Source organism: Cryptomeria japonica, chromosome 3, assembly GCF_030272615.1.
Source record: "Cryptomeria japonica chromosome 3, Sugi_1.0, whole genome shotgun sequence".
Lineage (NCBI taxonomy): Eukaryota > Viridiplantae > Streptophyta > Pinopsida > Cupressales > Cupressaceae > Cryptomeria > Cryptomeria japonica.
Genome location: NC_081407.1, coordinates 322927778 through 322949392, shown reverse-complemented (window position 1 = coordinate 322949392; position 21615 = coordinate 322927778). Strand labels below are relative to the sequence as shown.

Genomic DNA, 21615 nt, shown 5'->3' with positions numbered 1-21615 from the left:
TAGTGAAAAATTAATAAACTGTTAGTGCCTGATGTAATTGTATATTTATTAATATTGGATAGGGTTTGGCTAATTTGTCTGCCCCGAATGAGACTTGTGGAAACCTTCTGCTAGTAAAAAAGGAAAAAGAGCATGCAGAAAAAAACATTGATGATACTGTAAATTTTTATTATTACTGCAGTTTCCTTTTGCTCTCTCACATCACTGCAGTTTGCAATGGGTATACTTTTGTATGGAAATGTGTCTGCACAAAGGAAGATCAAGAGTGCGGATTATTGGAAGAAAAGGGCAACGCATTGGAGAGAGATAAGTGAGGCAGAATAGCTGATAGAAGGCCGTTGACTTGGGAGAATTTTTTTTGTGTATTAAGGCACACTATGGTCACAATGAGCATTATGCTATTGGTAACAGAATGTAACTGAAAATAAAATTTCAGTCCCTAACTGTAGCTAACTCTAGCAAATAACAGACTGCGATATGACACCCAATGTTTAATTTTCACTACTAAAAACTACCAATATTGGAATATAGCCAACCTTTGCATCGATGAGACTTGATGAGAATATTTCCATGCTAGAAATATCACAAGTAATGGAATCAACTCCTCAATTCGAATTTTATGTCACTGCTTTTGAGGAAATACAGTTGATCAACAAGGAAACAAATCAATAGAGAAATATTGGTAGAGCAACGGTATTTAATATGTAAAATCATAATCAAGAATAAAATCACTACAGGATTTGCAACATGGCTGCAAATTTAAACATCCTGATTTTGTGTAGCTGAACTCCGTGAACCAGACGATCCAGAAAATTTTCTAAGTCCTGAATTCAAAGCTTCAATATTAACTCCATTTCCCACCCAAATACTCGTTACACCCATGTTTGAAACCTGAAACAATGAAGGTAAAGATGACACAAAGATAATATGATTTTCTGCTTCTATTTTCTAGCAAAAAAGATATGTCATGAACTGCCATATGACTTTATCAATCATAAATCAACTGTAAAAAAATGACATACAGCTTCAATGTTCCGATTCTCGTCATCAAAGAAGAGCATTGACTTTAAGGGTACTCCCGTTTTTTGATGAATTTTTTCAAAATGCTCGGTCTTATGACTCCAACTAGGGTATATTTCCTGAATTTTCAATAAATACAAATGGGTAAAATATAAATTAAAAACTTCAATTTATTGGCAAATGATGGTTATGTAATTAACACTGACCATTGTTGTGAATAATGATGTGATACCAAGATTTTTCAAAAATGTTATAGCAGTTGCAGGCGTGGGAGTTCGAGAAGCAATGGCCATACTAACGCCTTTTTCTTTCAGGGCATTAAGTATGCCCTTGGCCTGAGGATAAAGCGATGGCTTCTCCCTTGGCGATCGACATTCACTGCAAAAAGCAGTCCCACTTATCAGTACATAGAATTATATAGTAGCACTATATTTTTTTCCTTTTAAGGATGTGCACTAGCATTAGTTTTTTCTTTTCCTTTTAAAGACATCGTTCTGTTATTCACCAAATATCTTCACACTATAAAAAAAAATGTGAAACATCCACTCCATTAAAAATAACTAGACTTTCTTGTGAATGGTAAATACTGACTATCTGATCGCAAGTAACAGATTGCAATGTTGCCTGAACTTGAAACAGAATGGATTCTAGGTATTTAAAATTTAAATATACTAGTAATAAATTTCTGGCCCTGCTAAGCTTTCCTTTAGAATTTCAATTCCCTGAATATAAATCCATTATTTATTTCTTTTCCCAAACACTAGACTTCAAAGATAGCCCAAGAAATAGCACGTGGTTAAAAATAAATAAAAAGGGCAAAATTTAATAATGTATACGCCATGTCTCTCTCTTGCATGTAAACCATCATATTCTGCTCTATCACAGCAATGAGATTTGGGAGGCAACAATACTCTAATTTTACCTCATGGAAAGAGATGTTTAGGTCATGCACTTGATTATTTGATGAATTACCAATTGCACTTACATCTCAGGTTCCATAATTAGACAATTAGAATGCTTTATGATATAATATGTATTCTTAAGTGCACAAGTAAATCTCCCTTCAATACACTTTTAGTGCATAACTGTTCAAGAGTTATACAAAACGTATCTTTCTTAACATTAGCGATAATAGTGTCCCTTATATGGCATACCCTACCAAACAAAAGATTTTTAGGGCCACTGTGACTGAAGCTTTTAAGTTCTGTATTGAAATAAAGTTCAGCGAAATCTACAAATTATAAGCTGCTTACAACAAGTGACCCTGGAGAATTAATAACAAAGTAACAACACAGACAAGAATTTATCATTTTTGTACATCCGTTCCATACAAATAAAGCTATTGTTTTATTATTTAAATGATGATCCAAATAAAAACTTAGTAAATCTGTAGGACCTACTTTGTAAATAAATGATTTTCTAACAAATTCACGAAGCAAATATTTTGTAAATTTGCAAGTTCTGCAATTAAATATTCCACCCACTTCGATGTCTAAGTTCCTTAGCATTAAAAGGCAGTAATAATCCTCAATATAAGAATATGACAGTATATTTTAGATTTCCCTACCAATTATACATAGCGTGCACATCCACAAAGTGATCTCCAATTAATTCATTACAATACACCTCACCTTTTAGTGGCTCATTTAATGTTTCTTACATCGTCCTCATCTTTGGTGCCCCAGACGTGACAAGTCTATTCTATCAAAAATCACCAGATCTATACTTCAAAATTTTCTCAGCATGGATAACAAATTGAACTTATAGGAATGATTATTTTGTACCGCCTTTCTTGAATCTACAAACTGCCAGAGAGAGAGCACATGTTGACACGGACTGTTCACATGCAATGCAATCCTACCTAGCACTAGAGGATGATGGCTGCGGGGAATGATGGTTTTTGATTAAAGGTTAATACAGGTCTATCATCGAAGCATAAATTCCAGATGACCTTTTCGGCAGAAACCAACTTCTAAGGGTATTAAATTTGATTCAACTGTTAAAAAAATGTAGTGTTGAACAGGAGGAACATGAAAAGAAGATACTATGACATTGTTGAGTTATACTTATTCCAGGCAATGCATTGTTTGTTTTAGTGAAAATTTTAGGATTTGTTCAATCCATACAAGAAAATTCAATCCTGAAGTTCATATCTTCAATATTAACTTACTTTAAAAAACATTTCAACAGCTGCCAGTGGAAAAAATCTATAGCAGAGGAAGGCCCATACTATAAACCATAAGTTAGCAAGAAGTTATCAGCAGGTGTTTTCGTTCATCTTATTAAACCCACTTGGCCCATCCTGGAAATCCAGTGTTCATGGCTCTTTTCCTTTGACAATAAGCCCTTTCTCTTTAATGTTTGGACTTTTAATATTTTATAGACTACTTTTAGTCATCTTGGCTAAGTTACCGGTACTGGTTCAGGTTTGCTGGTTTGGTTCATGGGTTTGGGCTTAAAAAAAAGTATTGGTGGTTGGGTTCATCCATACAAAAACATGTAAAAATTACATATATATGACTTTTCTTTAATGAATAATAAATAAACATTATAAAATAAAATATATATCTAATATCAATTTATAATTTTATATAGATATAATTAAAAATTAAAAATATATGATATATATATATATATATATTAAAATAACTATAACTTATATTAATATTCATACATTAGAATTAATTAACTTTAATTCATATCAGAAATTTATCATTTTTGGAGGAAAATCAGAACTGATTTTACTTTTATTTCCTTTCCCTGCTGCTCAAATGCTCCTGGAGGATGCAAAAGCCACGGGGAAAGGATGGAAGATCCTTTCCCTTCTGTTTTTGAAGACAATCCCCCTTCATCGATTTCACTGTTGCAATTAGCCCTTGCACTGGAATATGCTACGCATTCTGTGTTAAATCTAGCAGCCTCGCCCGTGATAGAATTATATTATAGTATAATATCTATAATAGACTAATAGTATAATGCTATAAAATAGCATTTATATTATTAATAATACATATATATTAAGAATAATATTATAATATTATTATATTATTAATTTATATATTATAATATTATAAATATTTATCAAAAGCAAGTGAACAAGGTGTAATAATAATAATTTTTATGAAACAATTTAAGGGAAGCTTAACAGAATAGGAGGATTATGAATATTAATTTTAAATTTTAAATTATTCATACTTAATATTAATTGATTTTTAAATATATTAATACTAATGTGAATATTGTGAATATATAGATATAATCTTTTATTTATATTTATATAAATGGATATTAGGTATATTTTTATTTTACTATGTTTACTTATTATTTATTAAAAAAAGTCTTACATATGTAATTTTTATATGTTTTTGTATGGACGAACTCAACCAACAATTTTTTTTTTGTTCGAACCCCACAAATAAAAGCAGCAAACCCAAACCCGAACCAGTGCCAGGATCGTTAGCTTAGCTATTAATAAATATTATAATATTAAATATTAATAATATTATTCTAATATATATTAATAATATAAATATTATTTATAATATTATACCATTATAGATATTATATTATAATTTAATTCTATGGGCGAGGCCACCAAATTGAACGTAGAATGTGTAGCATATTCGAGCAGCAAGGAAGAGGAAAAATAAGTCAATTCCAATTTTCCTCCAAAACTAATAAATTCTATCACATTCACTCGGATTTTTAAGAATTTGGCTAGGTTCAAAGTGGGTTCGTGACAGTTCGTCAACGTCAAACCCACAAGCAGAAGTCGGAACCCTTGCTGACTCCAGGCCGGACTGCATCTGTACCCGAAAAGGGAGTAGATCATACCCAAATCCAAGGGGGATTTCTGACAAACTAAAAACATAGCATCTTGGTGATCTCACTGGTTATTTTTCTTTTGACAGGACCAGGGTTGCCCCTCCTTTTTGTTTGTCAAAATGACTTTTGGCTATCAGATTTTGTTTTGCTTTTAATTATCTTTTAGTTTGTAGCTATTTTGAAGCCTCTTGTTGGCTATGTCTTGCTGCCATCTCCAGCTTTATTATCGAGTACCACTGACCTATTTTGGTCAAATGTGGACATTAATACACTTTCTTTAAGATGCAGAAGCTTCTGGTTTGCACTGTGCATGCTTTTTTGCTCGATGTTTCCGATCACACTCAGTGATCCATCATCAAGAAGAGGAAAGTTGTGTGTCAAGCACTCATTTGAAAGTCCGTGTATCAGCTTAGAGTCATTGAAAGAAAGTGGGCTTGCATATACCACTGAAGTGGGGTGTAGTTAATTGCATTGTTGTCTGAAGCAAGGAAACTAATCTAGCTATATTCATCATTTGGCACAAGATGTGATGACTGAATTTGCCACAGAATATATTGCTAACAAATCCTGAAAACAAAATAAACACATTTAAAAGTGACATCATAAAAGGAAATCAAGCTAGGCATCTGGTATCCTCATCCAAAACCTATATTACAATCATATAAAATGTCTCAATGAGACATCACGTAATCATGGAACCCGATACACGTTTTGTGAAGTGAATTAGACTCAGAATATGCAGCAGAACTAACAACAGAAACAAAACAATTGACAAAAATACTAAAGATGTCAAGAACTGGCATATGCATCTGAGTACCATCTTCAGAGAGGAGATGAGATTAAGTTGCAAAAATAAAAGTTACCAGTTGGGTATGGGATTGGGTACAGATATGGGGTTCAGCCGTTCAGGTATGGTATGTCCAAAAAAGGCCCCCAGGTTTGGGTACATCTAATATATATATAAAATAAATTAAAAATACACATAAAATATCTATGTATATTATATGCATATAATAATAAAAAATAGAAGAACTAATATATGGAAAAACTCAGTTTGTCCAAAAATTATTTCCTTCAAATACATAATAATTTTTTCAAGAGAGTTTCCATAAAAAATATATTTCTGGACATAAATTAAATTAAATCCTTGAGTGGGTCTACCATTTCTGGACATGCATCTTTCAAGGACGTGACTGCTTTCTTTCCCTCCCAGCCAATGGTTTAAACTGGTGCAGATTTGGGCCTCTCAAATGGGTGATCTAGGGTTTCATGCAATGACTCAGACATGTGTGACGGCTCTCAAAGAACAGATGTAAACAACATTGCAACAGTTGGGATACCATAGCCACTCCTGTCTTCAAGGAAAACAATAAAATGCTACCAAGAAAGGCTTCGCTGCATTGTAGCATAAGATAATGATGCTGCTGCAGCAAACAGACTCCTATCTTACAATTTTTTTCTTTGTTTTGGCATTTTTTTAGAAAATTATTCCACGGTATTGGGCCAAGGCATGGCTCTGTCACCCCCGAGTATTCTACGGGTACATACCCTGTACCCACAGGATATGTACTACTGTTTTCCAATTTTTTCTTTGTTTTGGACTTCTTTTGGAAAAAACTGTTATGGGATTTCTGCCAGGGCATGGCCCTGCCGTTTAGGGTACCTTGTGGATGGTACCTATTGTCATTTTATGACACCCTTGGTCCATCAGTGAGAACCAACCAGAGATATGTTCCATGGACCAGCGCTGCCCAGTTGATCAAGGAGAAAAGCAATGGAATAATGAATTTGTGAAGTGTTGTCTTGTCAGAAGGAAGTTCCTAAGTCTTCCCAACTTCGGTGACCCCGGTCTCCGAAGTTACCCCGGAACTCCAGAACCCCCAGGTTCCCAAGTTCCTTGTTCTTCTACCCCGGAACTCCGGAACCCCCAGGTTCCCAAATTCCTTGTCCTTCTACCCCGGAACTTCCCAAGTTCCTTGTCCTTCTACCCCGGAACCCCTAGGTTCCCAAGTTCCTTGTCTCGAAGTTCCCCAACTACGATGACCCCGGTCCCCGAAGTTCCCTAATTACGGTGACCCCGGTCTCCAAAGTCTTCTAAACTTGCTTCTGGCTTGCAACACTTCCGGATGGCGTGATCGACACTCAAGACTTTAAATGCTCCGACAGTTTTGGTGACTTATGCACTTTTTTGTGGAGCCACAGGGGTGCATTTAATTTTTTTGGCAGGATTTCCATTAAGGGAGGTACGGGGCCATGCTTGGTGACTTATGTCATGCCTGACTTTGGAAGGTTAGTCAATCCACCTTCTCAGGATTGCCCTTTGTGGGTATGGCTAGGTTGCTTGCATGTACAAGTCACGTGCATGCACTTCCCTGTACCTCTAGACTGACATGCAAGGGTCATGATCACCCTTGTAACCATTTTTTCTATATAAGGTTGTTAAGCCTCATTGTAAAGGGTTCTCTCCCTGCTGCCTTGAGCTTTCTTATGCTTTTCTCTTCTCTTGAAGACTTGTAATCTTTTACATTTCTACAACTGTAAGATTGACTATTGGCTTTATGATTAATTGAAGTTCACCATTCTTGCCTTCTTTCAACTTATGTATGTTGTGTATGCTTTCTTATCTTCATCATAGGTGTATGTTGTGGCTCTTCTCTCTATATATGTTGTGTTGACTGGTTTTCTGAGTGTGACTTGTGGGAATCTTTCTCCCCTCTTGACACTTAGCAAAATTCCAGCCTCCATGCATGCGTCTGAGTCACTTCTGCAACTGAAGTTTGTGCATCTCTTGGGTATTTCAGTTGATTCCTTGTGCCATTTCGGGTGGGGAGAGGAACAATCTCTTATCTTGGTGCATCACCTCCTTTTATTTCAAGCATTTTCTCTTCCCTTTACCTTTGCAAATTGTTAGGATAAGTCTAGGAGTTAGTTTTGAAATGTTGAGTTGGTTCAACACTTGCACCTGGATTGAGTAGGAAGTCGGCCTTCTCCAGAGATTCAACCCCCTTACGCAAGGTCCCACACTTCGGGGTTGTTTCCATGTTTCACAAGGTTGCTGAGTTGATAGCTCAGCAAGGGTGCAAGTTTTTGTGACAACAGTTTTTGGCACGCCCGGTGGGATTTATTCAATTCACATGCTAAGGATTTAGTGCTATTCTTAGTGTTTTGGCCTTTAGAGGCAGTCATCTCTCAAGCACTTGGCGACTCTGCTCAAGGACCAGTTCATGCTCACACAAAGTTCACAACTCCGGGACCCCGAAACCCCCAGGTTCCCAAGTCATTGTAACTCTGCTTACCCTGGAAATCCGGAACCCCCAGGTTCCGAGGTCAATAAACCACTTCGCTCCGTAAGTTTGGAACCCCCAGGTTTCGAGGTGCTTAGGCCCGTAAACTTGGAACCCCCAAGTTCCGAACTCCCGAGCTTCCTCACTCCGGAAATCCGAGCTCCCGAGGGTAGTTGTAGATTTCGTGCCCAGAATTCATACAAGGGCATCTTCTAGGGGCAATTTCCAATTCATAGAGCTTCCATCTGCAGGCTCTAGAAGGAGGAGAGGTAGACCTTCATTATCACCAGTCAAGGGTGACGAGGTTGTAAACACTCCATCTCCCTGGCCTCATTCTACTCCTCCATTTACAAGACCTTTTCTATCAAGGGCTCCCACCACTCATATCAATAGACCATTGTTTCACATGGCAAGAAATCAAGTCTTTGTTACCTTCAATGGGGGGAGTCCCCTTGTTTTGACTCAATGGAATGACATACCAGTGGCTGTGTTGAAGAGTATACCATACTTCACTGGTGAAACAGCTACTACACCCATTAAGCACATTCAAGAAATTGCAAACATTTGCTCCGTCCATAACATCACTCAGGACGATGTTACTGTCAGACTCTTGGCCACATCCTTGAAAGGCAAAGCCTTGCAGTGGTATAGAGGGTTGTCGTCTAGCTCCATCCACAATTGGGACGAAATGGGGGAGAAATTGTGCAACCATTTTGAAGACAAAAGTGATCACCTATCACTTGTGGAGCAATTAACTACGATCAAGAGGGCACCCCACGAGTTCATGGGAGACTTCAACTTTAGATTCCATAAGACATGGAATAGGATTCCTGCTCTAGTGAAGCCATCCCCAAATCATGCCGCCTTGTATTATCTTACAGCTCTCAACAACGATATAGTTGTCATGGTACAATCGATGGGTCTCTACAGGGTGCATATGACATAGCCATAAGAGCAGAAAATTGTTTGATTCAGGCTGGGAAGATAGCTCCAAGGCCTCCAATGCCTCTCTTCCCAGAAGCTCCTACTCAACAACCAACCTTGGCTCCTATTCCCATGGCACCTGCAAGTCAACCATCCACACCATCTACGTCCTATAATGAGCTCCATGAGGTTAAGGCTCTATTGCAAAACTTTGGCAATGAATTGGTGGCACTAAAAAGACAGCAAACTCAGTATAACAGACCTTACCAAGCACAAGGTCAAAATTATCAGCAAAACAGGCCACCCTTTCAAGGGCAAAACCAATGGAGCAATGCCAGGCCTTTGAATAGTGTGAACCCCACAAACGCAAGCAACTCAAAGGCAATAGTTCCAATGCAAAATAACCTTGCCCAAGAGCAAGATTGGTGTCAACCATGTAATCAGCCACACAACCAAGGCGTATGCCAAAGTGGAGGGTTTGTTCAAACTTTAGTAGTGCAAGATGAGTTGACCACTTCTGGCCAGCAATATGACCCAAATCAGCCTAGTGTCCCCGGGCTCACTTACAAGGAGATTCTACCTTTGTCAATCAGCAAGAGGCAGAATTTTGTGGTTTGAACCAAACAAATGGTGAGTCCATGCTGTAGTATGCAAGGTCAAAGAAGAGAGCCATGGAGGCTACCTCACCTTCAACATCAATCCAAGCTCCAACACCCAATGTAGCCATCCATGATACAAGCCAAAGTACCATGCAAGGGAACAAGAGGCAGGGGGAGACCCAAGTTGTCCAAAGAGCAAAGGCAGACCTTGTAGCCTCAAAGGGGCCTCTAAAACCAACCGATATCCCTTTCAACATAGTTGATCAAATGAAGAAGGTCAACCTCAATGTCACTATGTGGGAGGCCCTTTCAATCCCATCTCAAAGGGATTTGCTTAAGGAGGCACTGAAGGAAGTCAATCAGTCAGGTGAGGAGGCAGCAGTCAGAGAAAAGGCAGTCTCCACCAGTTTGGTGCAACCCAAGGAGGAGGAAGATTCAAACAAGATCAGCAAGCCTCCCCCTTTTTATCTCTCCTTGATCATAGGAGACAATTTGGTTCACAACTGCATGATAGATTCAGGAGCTATACCTCAATCATGCCTAAGAAGGTAGTTGATCTTCTTGGCATAGAATATGAACCCGTGACCAAAGGGGTGGTCCAGTTAGATGGCACTTCTATTAAGACAGTAGGGGTGGTAAAAAATTGAAATTAACATTGCATGCATGCCCTGGTTGCACTGTCTTGCAAGACGTATCCATCATCGACCTCCCTACCTACTTCGCCATCTGCCTGTCTAGAGACTTCACAGCCAAGATAGGTGGGTACCTATCTTCCGACTGGTCCCATATGCTATTTCGAAGAAGGTATGGTACCAAGGTCACCATAAGGGCAGAGCCCATTGCCCAAAACCACATTGAGCCCTACACCCCTAACCCTATAAACATGAATTGCACTTTGCATGAAGAGGGGAAGGAGTGTGATGTCCATGAGCCTGCTACTCTCTTGCAAGAGGTTCCTGATTGCTTGCTGGACGAATGGGCCAATGCTTTTCAGTTTGATCCATTAGCTGAGACTGAAGAGACTGGGCTTGGCACCTATTGTATCCATGAAGAGGATACTCCTATCCCTAACCTCATCAAGACACAAGGAGATTCAGAGGGGTTATGGAACATGTTTTTTGATGGTTCAAGAAACAAGAATGGTGCAGGCGTCGGGGTAATGCTTGTTTCTCCTGAGTAGGAGAAATATTTCTTCTCTTTTAGGCTTCAATTTGGTTGCACTAACAATGTCGCCGAGTATGAAGCCTTGATCCAAGGTCTCCAACTTGCACAAAGCAAAAAGATCAGATCTCTGCAAGTATTTGGAGATAGTGAGTTGGTTGTTAATCACATCTGAGCCCAAAGCGTAGCAAAGAACAACCTACACAAATCATACAAACACAGGGTTTGGGATTTGATTGAAGGATTTGAGGCCTTCAATATCTAGAGCATTCCTAGAGGTCAGAACAAGCATGCTGATAGGCTTGCGCAGTTGGTGCTCAGTTCAACATACTAGCGCATGTTGCACGAGAGAAAGAGCAACACATCAGACTTGTTGTGAGGCCTGCTGTCCCGGACAATCAAGTGAATTGGCAAGTGTTTGAAAGCGATCAGCAGATCGTCAACTTCTTGCAAAATGAAGCAGAGTTTTCTGCTAAAAAACAGTCCAAGCTGCAAAACCAGTATGGAGATCAAATCATGCAACTCAACTCCAACAAGTTGCCTAAAGGTCTAGTTACCTTGGAGGGCATTTTCAACTCAGATGATCAGTTGAAGAAGAGGATGAACTTGGCTGCAAAGAGGGGTGATTACAAGCCAGTTGTTGTTGCTGAGGGTAGGTCCTTGAACTTGGGCAAGGTGTGTTCCTCAACCAAGCAAGAGGCCTTCGTTGAGCTTTTCCAACAATATGATGACATAGTTGCTTGGACCTATGAAGACTTGAAGGGTTTTGATCCTAGCCTAGCCTAGCATACCATAGAGCTAAACCTGGATGCAAAGCCAATAAGACAGAAACAAAGGCCAATAAACCCCAAGATTGAGCCACTAATGAGGAAGGAGTTGACCAAGCTAATAGAAGCCAATATCATCTTCCCTATCAAGCACTCCTCCTGGGTGGCCAACCTTGTCCCTGTAAGGAAGAAGAATGGGGAAATCAGACTATGTGTAGACTTTAGGGATCTCAATAGAGCCTCCCTCAAGGATCACTATACCCTTCCCTCTATGGAGCAGATTCTCCAAAAGGTCAGTAACTCTGAAAGATTTTCATTCTTGGATGGGTATTCAGGCTACAACCATATCTTGTTCCACGAATCAGACCAATACAAGACTGCATTTACTACTAAGTGGGGCACATATGCTTATTGTAAAATGCCCTTTGGGCTAACCAATGCAGGTGCTACGTTCCAAAGAGCAATGGACATGGCCTTCAAGGGTGTATTAGCAAAGTTTGTACTTGTATACCTTGATGACATAACTGTTTATTCGAAGCATGCAGCTGACCATCTTGGTCATCTTGAGCAAGTGTTCATGAAATGCAATGCAGGGAATATGGTGTCCCCTTGAACCCTAGCAAGTGTGTATTTTCTACTAATCAAGGAAGATTGCTAGGACACATCGTATCCAAGGAGGGTTTGACCATTGATCCAAAGCGAGTGGAGGCTATTCTTTCTCTTCCACTCCCCAGTCACAAGAAAGGATTGCAAAGTTTCCTTGGTAGGATCAAACAAGCAATTGCTCAGGTAAAACCTTGCCACCATGGTAAAACCCCTCACTTCCATGTTGAAGAAAAACTTGGCTTTCCGTTGGACCAAGGAAGGGCTAGTTTCGAAGAGATCAAACAAGCAATCAGGCCCCTACCCTCGTCAATCCTAATTATGAAAGGGATTTTATCCTCTATACCTTCGGAGGAGAATCTAGCATTTCAGCTGTCCTAACACAACTGAACAATGACAAGTTGGAGCAGCCTATTGCTTTCTTTAGTGAAGGGCTAAAGGACTATGAACTTAGATATAGCTAAGTAGAGAAGCAAGTCCTCAATGTTGTAAGGGCATTAAAAAAGTTCAGGCACATGTTGTCCAACAGCAGGATCCACCTCTTGGTTCCGCATGCAAGTGTCAAGGATTTCCTTCTAAACAAGGATATCAGTGAGAAGAGGGCTGGGTGGATAACCAAGGTCATGGAGTATGACATCAACATCAAGATCACCAAGCTTGTAAGAGGCGGGGGCCTATGTGAACAACTTGTCTCATCTTTTGAGACTACTTCAGAGATCGCCCTTGTGTTACAAGAAGATCAACCAACTGACAACAACACTCAATTCAGTTGGGTAGGTGACATGACCACCTTCTTAATGGAAGGTAGATACCCCCAAGGTCTGGACCGGACCAAAAGAAGACATTTCAGGTTGCAGCCCATTCCCTATGTCTTAGTGAATGGCACTCTTTTTCGAAAAGACTCCAATGGAGTCTTACTAAGATGTATCGAGCAAAACCAAGTCAGCAGATTGTTAGAGGAATTTCATGATGGCTCTTCAGGGGGCCACTTCTCTGCAAAGACTACGGCTATCAAAATAATGAGGGCTGGTTATTACTGGCCATCCTTATTCAGTGACTCACACAGATGGGTGAGGAATTGCAAGAAATGTGCTCTCTTCTCTGGGAAGCAAAGACTAGCTGCCCTACCTCTTCATCCCATCCAAGCAGATCAATCGTTCACCCAATGGGGTTTAGACTTCATTGGCATGATAAACCCACCTTCTAGTGCTGGCCATAAGTGGATCTTGACTGCAACAAATTACTTCACTAGGTGGACGGAGGCAGTTGCATTGAGGGATGCCAATGAGGCCTCAGTGTTGGAATTCCTTGAGGGAATTGTGACAAGATTTGGTGTCCCCTCCACCATCATATCAGACAATGCCAGGGCATTTGTTGGAACCCAAATCAATTCTTGGGCAATTAAGCATGGTGTATACTTGAAGACATCATCCAACTATTACCCTCAGGGTAACGGCTTAGTTGAATCTTCCGACAAGAACCTCATCAGGATAATTAAAAGGACAATTGAAGACAATCAGAAGGCATGGCACACTAAGTTGAGGACAGCCTTATGGGCTGACAGGATCACACCCAAGCGAGCGATTGGTAACTTCCCTTTCATGCTAGTATATGGGAAGGAAGCAAGACTCCCAACTTCCCTAGAGATACCCTCTCTTGAACTAGCGCATCAGCTGGAATTAATAGAGAATGATGCCATGACAGTAAGACTAGCAGAGCTAATGGAGTTGGAAGAGGTTAGAAGTCAGGCTGTGCATACACTTAAGACTCATCAAGAGCAAGTTAAGAAGGTTTTTGACAAAAAGGCTACTAATAGGGTCTTCAAAGAGGGAGACCTAGTTCTCAAGTGGGATGTAGACAGAGCCAAAGCTGGGCGACACTCCAAATTTGATGCTATCTGGAGTGGTCCATATGTCATCACTAGTTGCAAGGAGGCCAATGCATTTAATCTCTCCAAGCTTGATGGTGAAGTTCTTCCAATCCCAGTAAATGGGATTCATCTCAAGCCTTGCTTCTAAAGAGGGTGTTGATGACTATGTAAATATTAGACTAGAGGTTGTTTTGCTTTCATAAGTGCTTATGCACATGCCGCATTCTCCTTAAGAGGGTGTATGCTCTAGTTTTCAGTTTTCCTCCAAGTGAGGGCACACACATGTTTGGGTCTTCCATGACTTAGTGCCCAATGGATGCTTAAGGCTTCTGGACTTCATGCTTAGCAGGCCAGCATCCAACAGAAATTGCCAAAAATGTTGCCATTTTATGACACCCTTGGTCCATCAGTGAGAACTGATCAGAGATATGTTCCATGGACCTGGGCAGCTCCATGGACCAACGCTGCCCAATCGATCAAGGAGAAAAGCAATGGAATTATGAAGTGTGAAGTGTTGTCTTGTCAGAAGGAAGTTCCTAAGTCTTCCCAACTTCGGTGAACCCGATCTCCGAAGTTACAACGGAACTCCGGAACCTCCAGGTTCCCAAGTTCCTTGTTCTTCTACCCCGGAACTCTGGAACCCCCAGGTTCCCAAGTTCCTTGTTCTTCAACCCCGGAACTCCGGAACCCCCAGGTTCCCAAGTTCCTTTTCCTTCTAGCCCGGAACTCTGGAACCCCCAAGTTCCCAAGTTCCTTGTCCTTCTACCCCGAAACTCCGAAACCCCCAGGTTCCCAAGTTCCTTGTTCTTCAACCCCGAAACTCCAGAACCCTCAGGTTCCCAAGTTCCTTGTTCTTTAACCCCGAAACTCCGGAACCCCCATGTTCCCAAGTTCCTTGTCCTTCTAGCCCAGAACTCTGGAACCCCCAAGTTCCCAAGTTCCTTGTCCTTCCACCCCGGAACTCCAGAACCCCCAGGTTCCCAAGTTCCTTGTCCTTCTACCCTGGAACTCCGAAACCCCCAGGTTCACAAGTTCCTTGTCCAACTACGGTGACCCCGGTCCCCAAAGTTCACCAACTACGGTGACCCCAGTCTCCGAAGTTCCCCAGTTACAGTGACCCCGGTCCCGAAGTTCCCCAACTACGGTGACCCCAGTCTCCGAAATCTTCTAAACTTGATTCTGGCTTGCAACACTTCCGGATGGCGTGATCGACACTCGAGGCTTTAAATGCTCCAATAGTTTTGGTGACTTATGCACTTTTTTGTGGAGCCACAGGGGTGCATTTAATTTTTTTGGCAGGATTTCCATCAAGGGAGGTACGAGGCCATGCGTAGTGACTTATGTCATGCCTGACTTTGGAAGGTTAGTCAATCCACCTTCTTAGGTTTGCCCTTTGTGGGTATGGCTAGGTTGCTTGCATGTACAAGTCAAGTGCATGCACTTCCCTGTACCTCCAGACTGACATGCAGGGGTCATGATCACCCTTGTAACCATTTTTTCTATATAAGGCTGTTAAGCCTCATTGTAAAGGGTTCTCTCCCTACTGCCTTGAGCTTTCTTATGCTTTTCTTTTCTCTTGAAGACTTGTAATCTTTTGCATTTCTGCAACTGTAAAATTGGCTTTTGGCCTTATGATTAATTGAAGATCACCATTCTTGCCTTCTTTCAACTTATGTATGTTGTGTATGCTTTCTTATCTTCATCATAGGTGTATGTTGTGGCTCTTCTCTCTATATATGTTGTGTTGACTGGTTTTCTGAGTGTGACTTGTGGGAATCTTTCTCCCCTCTTGACACTTAGCAAAATTCCAGCCTCCATGCATGCATCTGAGTCACTTGTGCAACTGAAGTTTGTGCATCTCTTGGGTATTTCAGTTGATTCCTTGTGCCATTCCAGATGGGGAGAGGAACAATCTCTTATCTTGGTGCATCACCTCCTTTCATTTCAAGCATTTTCTCTTCCCTTTACCTCTGCAAATTGTTAGGATAAGTCTAGGAGTTAGTTTTGAAGTGTTGAGTTGGTTCAACACTTGCACCTGGATCGAGTAGGAAGCCGGCCTTCTCCGGAGATTCAACCCCCTTGTGCAAAGTCCCACACTTTGGGGTTGTTTCCATGTTTCACAAGGTTGCTGAGTTGATAGCTCAGCAAGGGTGCAAGCTTTTGAGATAACAGTACCCAAGGAAGCAAGGCCATACCCTGGCTACCCATCTGCACTCCCACTCCTGTGCCTGTTCAATTCAATGACACAACCCAGAATAGGAGAACCCAGTAACATAGAAAATATATATAATTACAATACATACTAGAGGCTTGCAAAGGATTGCAATAGATTCAAGAAATCTATAGGATAAAAATGCTACCTATAGAAATTGGGGAAATTTATGGCAAATGTATACACCAGAGCCAAGGTATACACCAGAGCCAAGGCAATGCATTACAGGTTCATAAAACTCGCGGTTGAAAACCTAAAAAAGGATTCAAAAGTACAATTGTTTGATACTAAAGGTTGTCAAAAAATGTAACTTGTAAATGAAAGGTTGGGAAGAAAAGGCTTAAGAAATCAGACACATCAGAAGACTTAGGGGCCTAACTATCTAACTCAGATTCTGATGCAATTAGAAGGAAGTCAAGACTCAAAAGTGCCCAGATCATGAAAGACAATCTTCTCAAAGACAATGGAATCAATGTTCATCTAACTAGGGTTGGTCAACATGCACTGGATGCCGTATAGTATGTGATGGGCAGAGTATAGTATGTGATGGGCAGAACGATAGAGCAGCAACAAGAAGTCACTTCAATATATGCAAAAGCAATGTGGAGTGACTGACTCAAGGGGTTGTGACAATTGGAGTTTTACATGGAGAAGATGATACATGTTTTCAAACATTACCTCAGAGCCACTAAGATTGAACAAGAAAGGCTGTAGGCAAGTATGTATGCAAGTACCATAAGAAATGGAATCACAGTGGAGCTCACACACTACAAGCAAATTATGGTATAGAAGGAACAAAGATGATCAACATCAGTATACACGGAATGGTGATTGAAGACACACTGAGCTGAGAAACAGGCTAGCAAACATTCCCAGGGAGTGAAGCCATCATAGAGTTGTGATGGACAACAGCCTGGCCGCAACAAAGCTGTCAGATTACCACAGGAAACTACAAGAGAACTTGTAGATCTAATTAGCTTCCACAAAAGCTAGTTTTAATTTTTACGTGAATTCTCCAACAGTCTTTTAAAATTGTGCATAAACACCAGTGTCACCTAAAAGAATGTGTCTCTGCTTATGAGAAATGTACCCCCAAATCTTCTGGGGTACAGGGAATGGTGAAATGGAAACAAAATGTCACCAACCTTTTCCTGAAATGTCAGAGACAACAGGGCTACATCCCTAGTCTATCCCAAGCTGAGCAACTAGCAAGGGGCAACACTCCTCGCAGGAGTCTGGGTACAACACCCCAAGCAGGCTTCTAAGGGCAATGCACCCAACAAGGTCAAGGGGCAGTGCCCCTTGCAGGATTGGGGAGCAGGTCATAATACAAGGAAGGGTCTAGGAGTGGAGCCTCCACCACCAAGCCCAACTTATGGCATTTGAAACAACACAAACCTTCATAGCACACACCATTTTCACAATTTTATCACTTAGGGACAGGTATTTTGACATTTTTTTAATATCAAAATATTTCAAGTATGCTTTTTTTTTTGGCTTTTTCTTTTGGATGGCCTGTGGGTCTGCCTAGGTTTGACCGGGTCTGGAACAGCCATCACAGGTTCCCTACGGGTCATTCTGTCCCTCCTAGCCCCAAAGCAAACCCACAAGAGAACGTGGGGGAGGTTATGATGAACCCTCCTACAAAGATTAGTTTATTTGAATTTTGTCTAAATTACTGAATAGCAAAGCAGTCATATATATCCTCAAAGTAAATCCACGAGGTATCAAAACTTTCTTCTTGAGAATCTGAGATGGTAGGACTTAGGTTTAAACACTAAAAAGTGCTTATCAGAAGGCTTGAGTTCAAAACTTGGTTATCACCAAAAGCAAAGAGGCAATCCTGGTGATTCTGGGATTATACCCAGCTGCAAGAAAAATCAACCCAACCTTCCCAGTCTTCTCACTGATGGAAATTTGCAAATTAATCTAAGAGGCAAAAGAATCAACTGATTTCAAATTTTATATTTAATCATCTTACAATTAGCATCTATTAAAGCAGATGAAACTTTATGGTACTTTGCAGTGCATGTCAACAAAGGTTTTGCCATACACACCAAGCTTTAAGCTAAGGGTTATTGATGATTTCTGTTTTCATACATTTTCTAGGGGTCACTAGGATTGAACAAAGGGTTGTAAGCAAGTAGGTATGCTTGCACTATTAAAAAAGGAATTAGGCTGAGAGGAAGACTAGCAAAATTCCCAGGGAGTGCATAACTACTGAACTTTAAGTTATGGGCTATCAATTATAGGCAACAAAAATTCAGGGCTATTGTACACAACGTTATGGTCTAAGTTACAGGTAAAAAATTTGGCATACAATTTTTGTAGCTAAACAGTCTCAGATGTACAGCAAAAAGGTAAAATTATGTTGTTTTAATTTTACAACCATAGGACTCCATTTTCAATATAAACTGAGTAACGTCAAGACATGTTGCTAAAATTTAATAATGTCAACCTCACAAGAGTTCCTAGATGGTATGAAATCAGACTCGTTCCAAAGGCGCTCCCAAATTTCATTATAAAAAATTCGAGAATTGGCTAAATAAATCCTGAGAAATCAGAGAATCATACAGTGACAACTATATAAAGCATTTCGGTGATATCCACTTGGGAAAGAGAATGCCAGTAGCAAACCACAACAAGAATACTTTCCTGTAAAGCTCTTTGATACAGCAAATGATTGGGATATTATCATCATTCTAGCCCCAAAAATGAAAATTATGCCTGCAAACACACAGTTGAACTGGTCGACGAAACCACCCAACGACGCCTTGAAAAAAAATATGTGAAGGGAAACACTAAAATGAAACAGAGGAGGTAACTCACTTCCTTTAACTATGCTTCGATAAATCAAACACACTTTCTTTGAATCAAAACCTAATGAAAAACTGATACATTTGTCAAACGATGAAAGAATTGTTCATTAGACTAGCTTCTACGGAAACGAAATTCACCATTGCAAAACTAACCAATCCATACAAACCAGTTAGTTGACGCGGTAGACAAATTTACCCAAAAACACTTTGCGACAAAGAATCTATAAAATGGGCAACTTACTACATATAGTTTTACTCACAACCTAGCACACCACATCTGAAATCTTCACGAAAAAGCGAAATTTTTTACTTCAAACTTGGACACCCATGATTATTCAAATACATTCAATCAAATTTTTAAAAACTTATTATTCAAATACATTCAATCAAATTTTTAAAAACTTACTTTTAAATATAGACATCCACAATCATCTAACAATTAGACGCACTCGATAGCTGTACAGAGTTTTTGAGCCAAAAAATATATTTACCATCTCTCATCTCATACAAAATTTGTCATTCCTGATTGGGTTTCGAAGTATTTTAAAAACTAATTTCCCAGGAAAACTACGAAATTGAATAACAAATTGCAGAGAATTAACGAGGTTTCTTACCAGTAAAAAGGCCAAAGGGTGTAATCAAGATCAAAGACCACCAAGCGAGGGAGAATTTGACAGAGGCTTAGGATTTGCAGAGCCTCTGCTTTTACACTTTCTTCCCCCGTCCCCATCCTCTCCAATCCACCAGAATTATTCAACTTGTACATGTTAAAACTATTCCGGGGATTTTAAGGATGATCTTACGACTGGTTTATCCAGGTTACAATTAGTATTTATATTATATTGAAGACGATAAACTACCAACCTAGGTGTTGTGATTTCAATGTTGCCATAAAGGCTAAGATAGGCATAATGTTCTAATCTAACTAAAATAAAATAGTGTAAGAAAAATAATAATAATAATAAAGGTAAATTTGAGTGTGTTGTTTTTAGATTTGATTGTGACAGAGATATGATGTACTTTTATAATGTATTATAGAATGTTTTATCTTATGGTAATCAAGAAATCAAGGTCATAAGCCTTTTATAAGTAGAGTCCAAAGGGTAAGCAAAATTAGTCGAACAACACTTTACATCATATTATCAAAAAGACCAAAATTCAACGAGGGTAGAATAAAACAACAAGAAACACTAAATAGCTTAGGAAATTAGAGAACCCCACTTCTCAAAGAGGAACTTGTACTTGTCTTCAAACTTCAACAAACTACCCTCACACTTCACATGCTTCTTCAAAGCCTATTCAAAATATATTTAATACATTAGGCATCATTATTTTATGAGTGATGAGTCATTTTAGAAGAGCAAGGGGATGGATGCAAGAATATTCCCAAGGGATCACCAACATCTCGACAAATTTAAATCAATGCTAAAGTTGGCAAATCCATTGGGCACTTGATTTCACTACATATATATGTGAATGGCAACATAGTTCTCAACATTCTTTAAAAGATCTTGGATATCCAAGATAATATCAATGAGGTTCCACGGTAGATTTATATTGCTAGAAACAAAATCAATAATAAGTTTGGAATCCCTCTCTAAATATAGATGCTTGTTTCTAATGGATAGAGCCAGCTTGATTCCCCATAACAAAACAACAATGAAGTTACTCATGTGGGATCTCAAAGATACCACCCCCACTAGCAAGACCAGGATTCCTTTTTGTAAAACCATCAAAATTTAGTTTTCACCAACCAATTTGGGGAGGTTTACAATGGGTGTTTAATTGAGAAATCCTTTTAGTTATATCAACCTTATTGATGTCTATAGTAATGTTATAATTTTTAGTAATAGAGAAATCAAGGGAGAAAGTGGGGGTCTCAAGGACTTTCACATTGCAAATGGAGACATTCTCAATGAAAATTCTGGAGAAGGCAAAGAAGACATCCTCAACCTTCTTTGCAAAATCCCCAAAGGTGTGGTTATTTAATTCTTTCTAAAGGCACCAAATTGAAAATAGGAGGTTTTAAGCCCAAAGTTCCTTCATGAAAGGATGGGAAAAAGAGGGGTGTCTACCATCAATAAATGAGAACATGTTCTTATTTATAAACCAACACAATTCAAATTTTTGCAGAAACTTTTCTCAAACAACTTTAGCAAATTCACGGTGAAAAAATAAGTGGGTCATTATTTCCTCCTCTCGTAGTAAAGAATACATCTATTGGAGAAGATAAGACCTCTCTTTTGGAGATTGTCTTGAGTTAGGATTTTCTTGTGTGCAACAATGCACTAGAGAAATTAACTTTCAAATTCAACTTTTGGTTCTAGATTATAGTTCAAAGTTTGGTTTTGATCCCCCTAGTAGCAAAATTGACTGTGAAGCAAGCTTTATTGTTCATAGCCCAAATAAGGTCATCCTCTCTAAGAAAGATAGGAGTACATATTTAATGTATTCATTACATGATAATACTTTGATGCCCCTTTACGAGTGCAAGAGGTAATATTTCAATATCATAGATTCTCGATTCCTTG

At 39.5% G+C, this 21615-nt stretch overlaps 1 protein-coding gene across 1 annotated transcript; it reads right to left on the bottom strand.

Moving 5' to 3' along the window:
* Positions 1 to 553: 553 nt before the first annotated feature.
* LOC131036022 (uncharacterized) lies at positions 554 to 19965 on the bottom strand. Its single transcript, XM_057967816.2, has 4 exons — positions 19699 to 19965; positions 1227 to 1398; positions 1023 to 1139; positions 554 to 891 (listed from the first exon to the last, which is right to left on the bottom strand). The coding sequence occupies exons 1-4, from the start codon at positions 19848 to 19850 to the stop codon at positions 760 to 762; spliced, it is 573 nt and encodes a 190-aa protein (XP_057823799.2). The 5' UTR covers positions 19851 to 19965; the 3' UTR covers positions 554 to 759.
* Positions 19966 to 21615: the final 1650 nt, after the last annotated feature.

Excerpts from the sequence above, each read along its gene's own strand:
- LOC131036022 (XM_057967816.2), bottom strand. The coding sequence starts at position 19,850 with ATGTACAAGTTGAATAATTCTGGTGGATTGGAGAGGATGGGGACGGGG. Across the intron at positions 1,140-1,226 it reads CATCATTATTCACAACAATG|GAAATATACCCTAGTTGGAG; the intron begins GTCAGTGTTAAT and ends TTGAAAATTCAG. Across the intron at positions 892-1,022 it reads AGAATCGGAACATTGAAGCT|GTTTCAAACATGGGTGTAAC; the intron begins GTATGTCATTTT and ends TCATTGTTTCAG.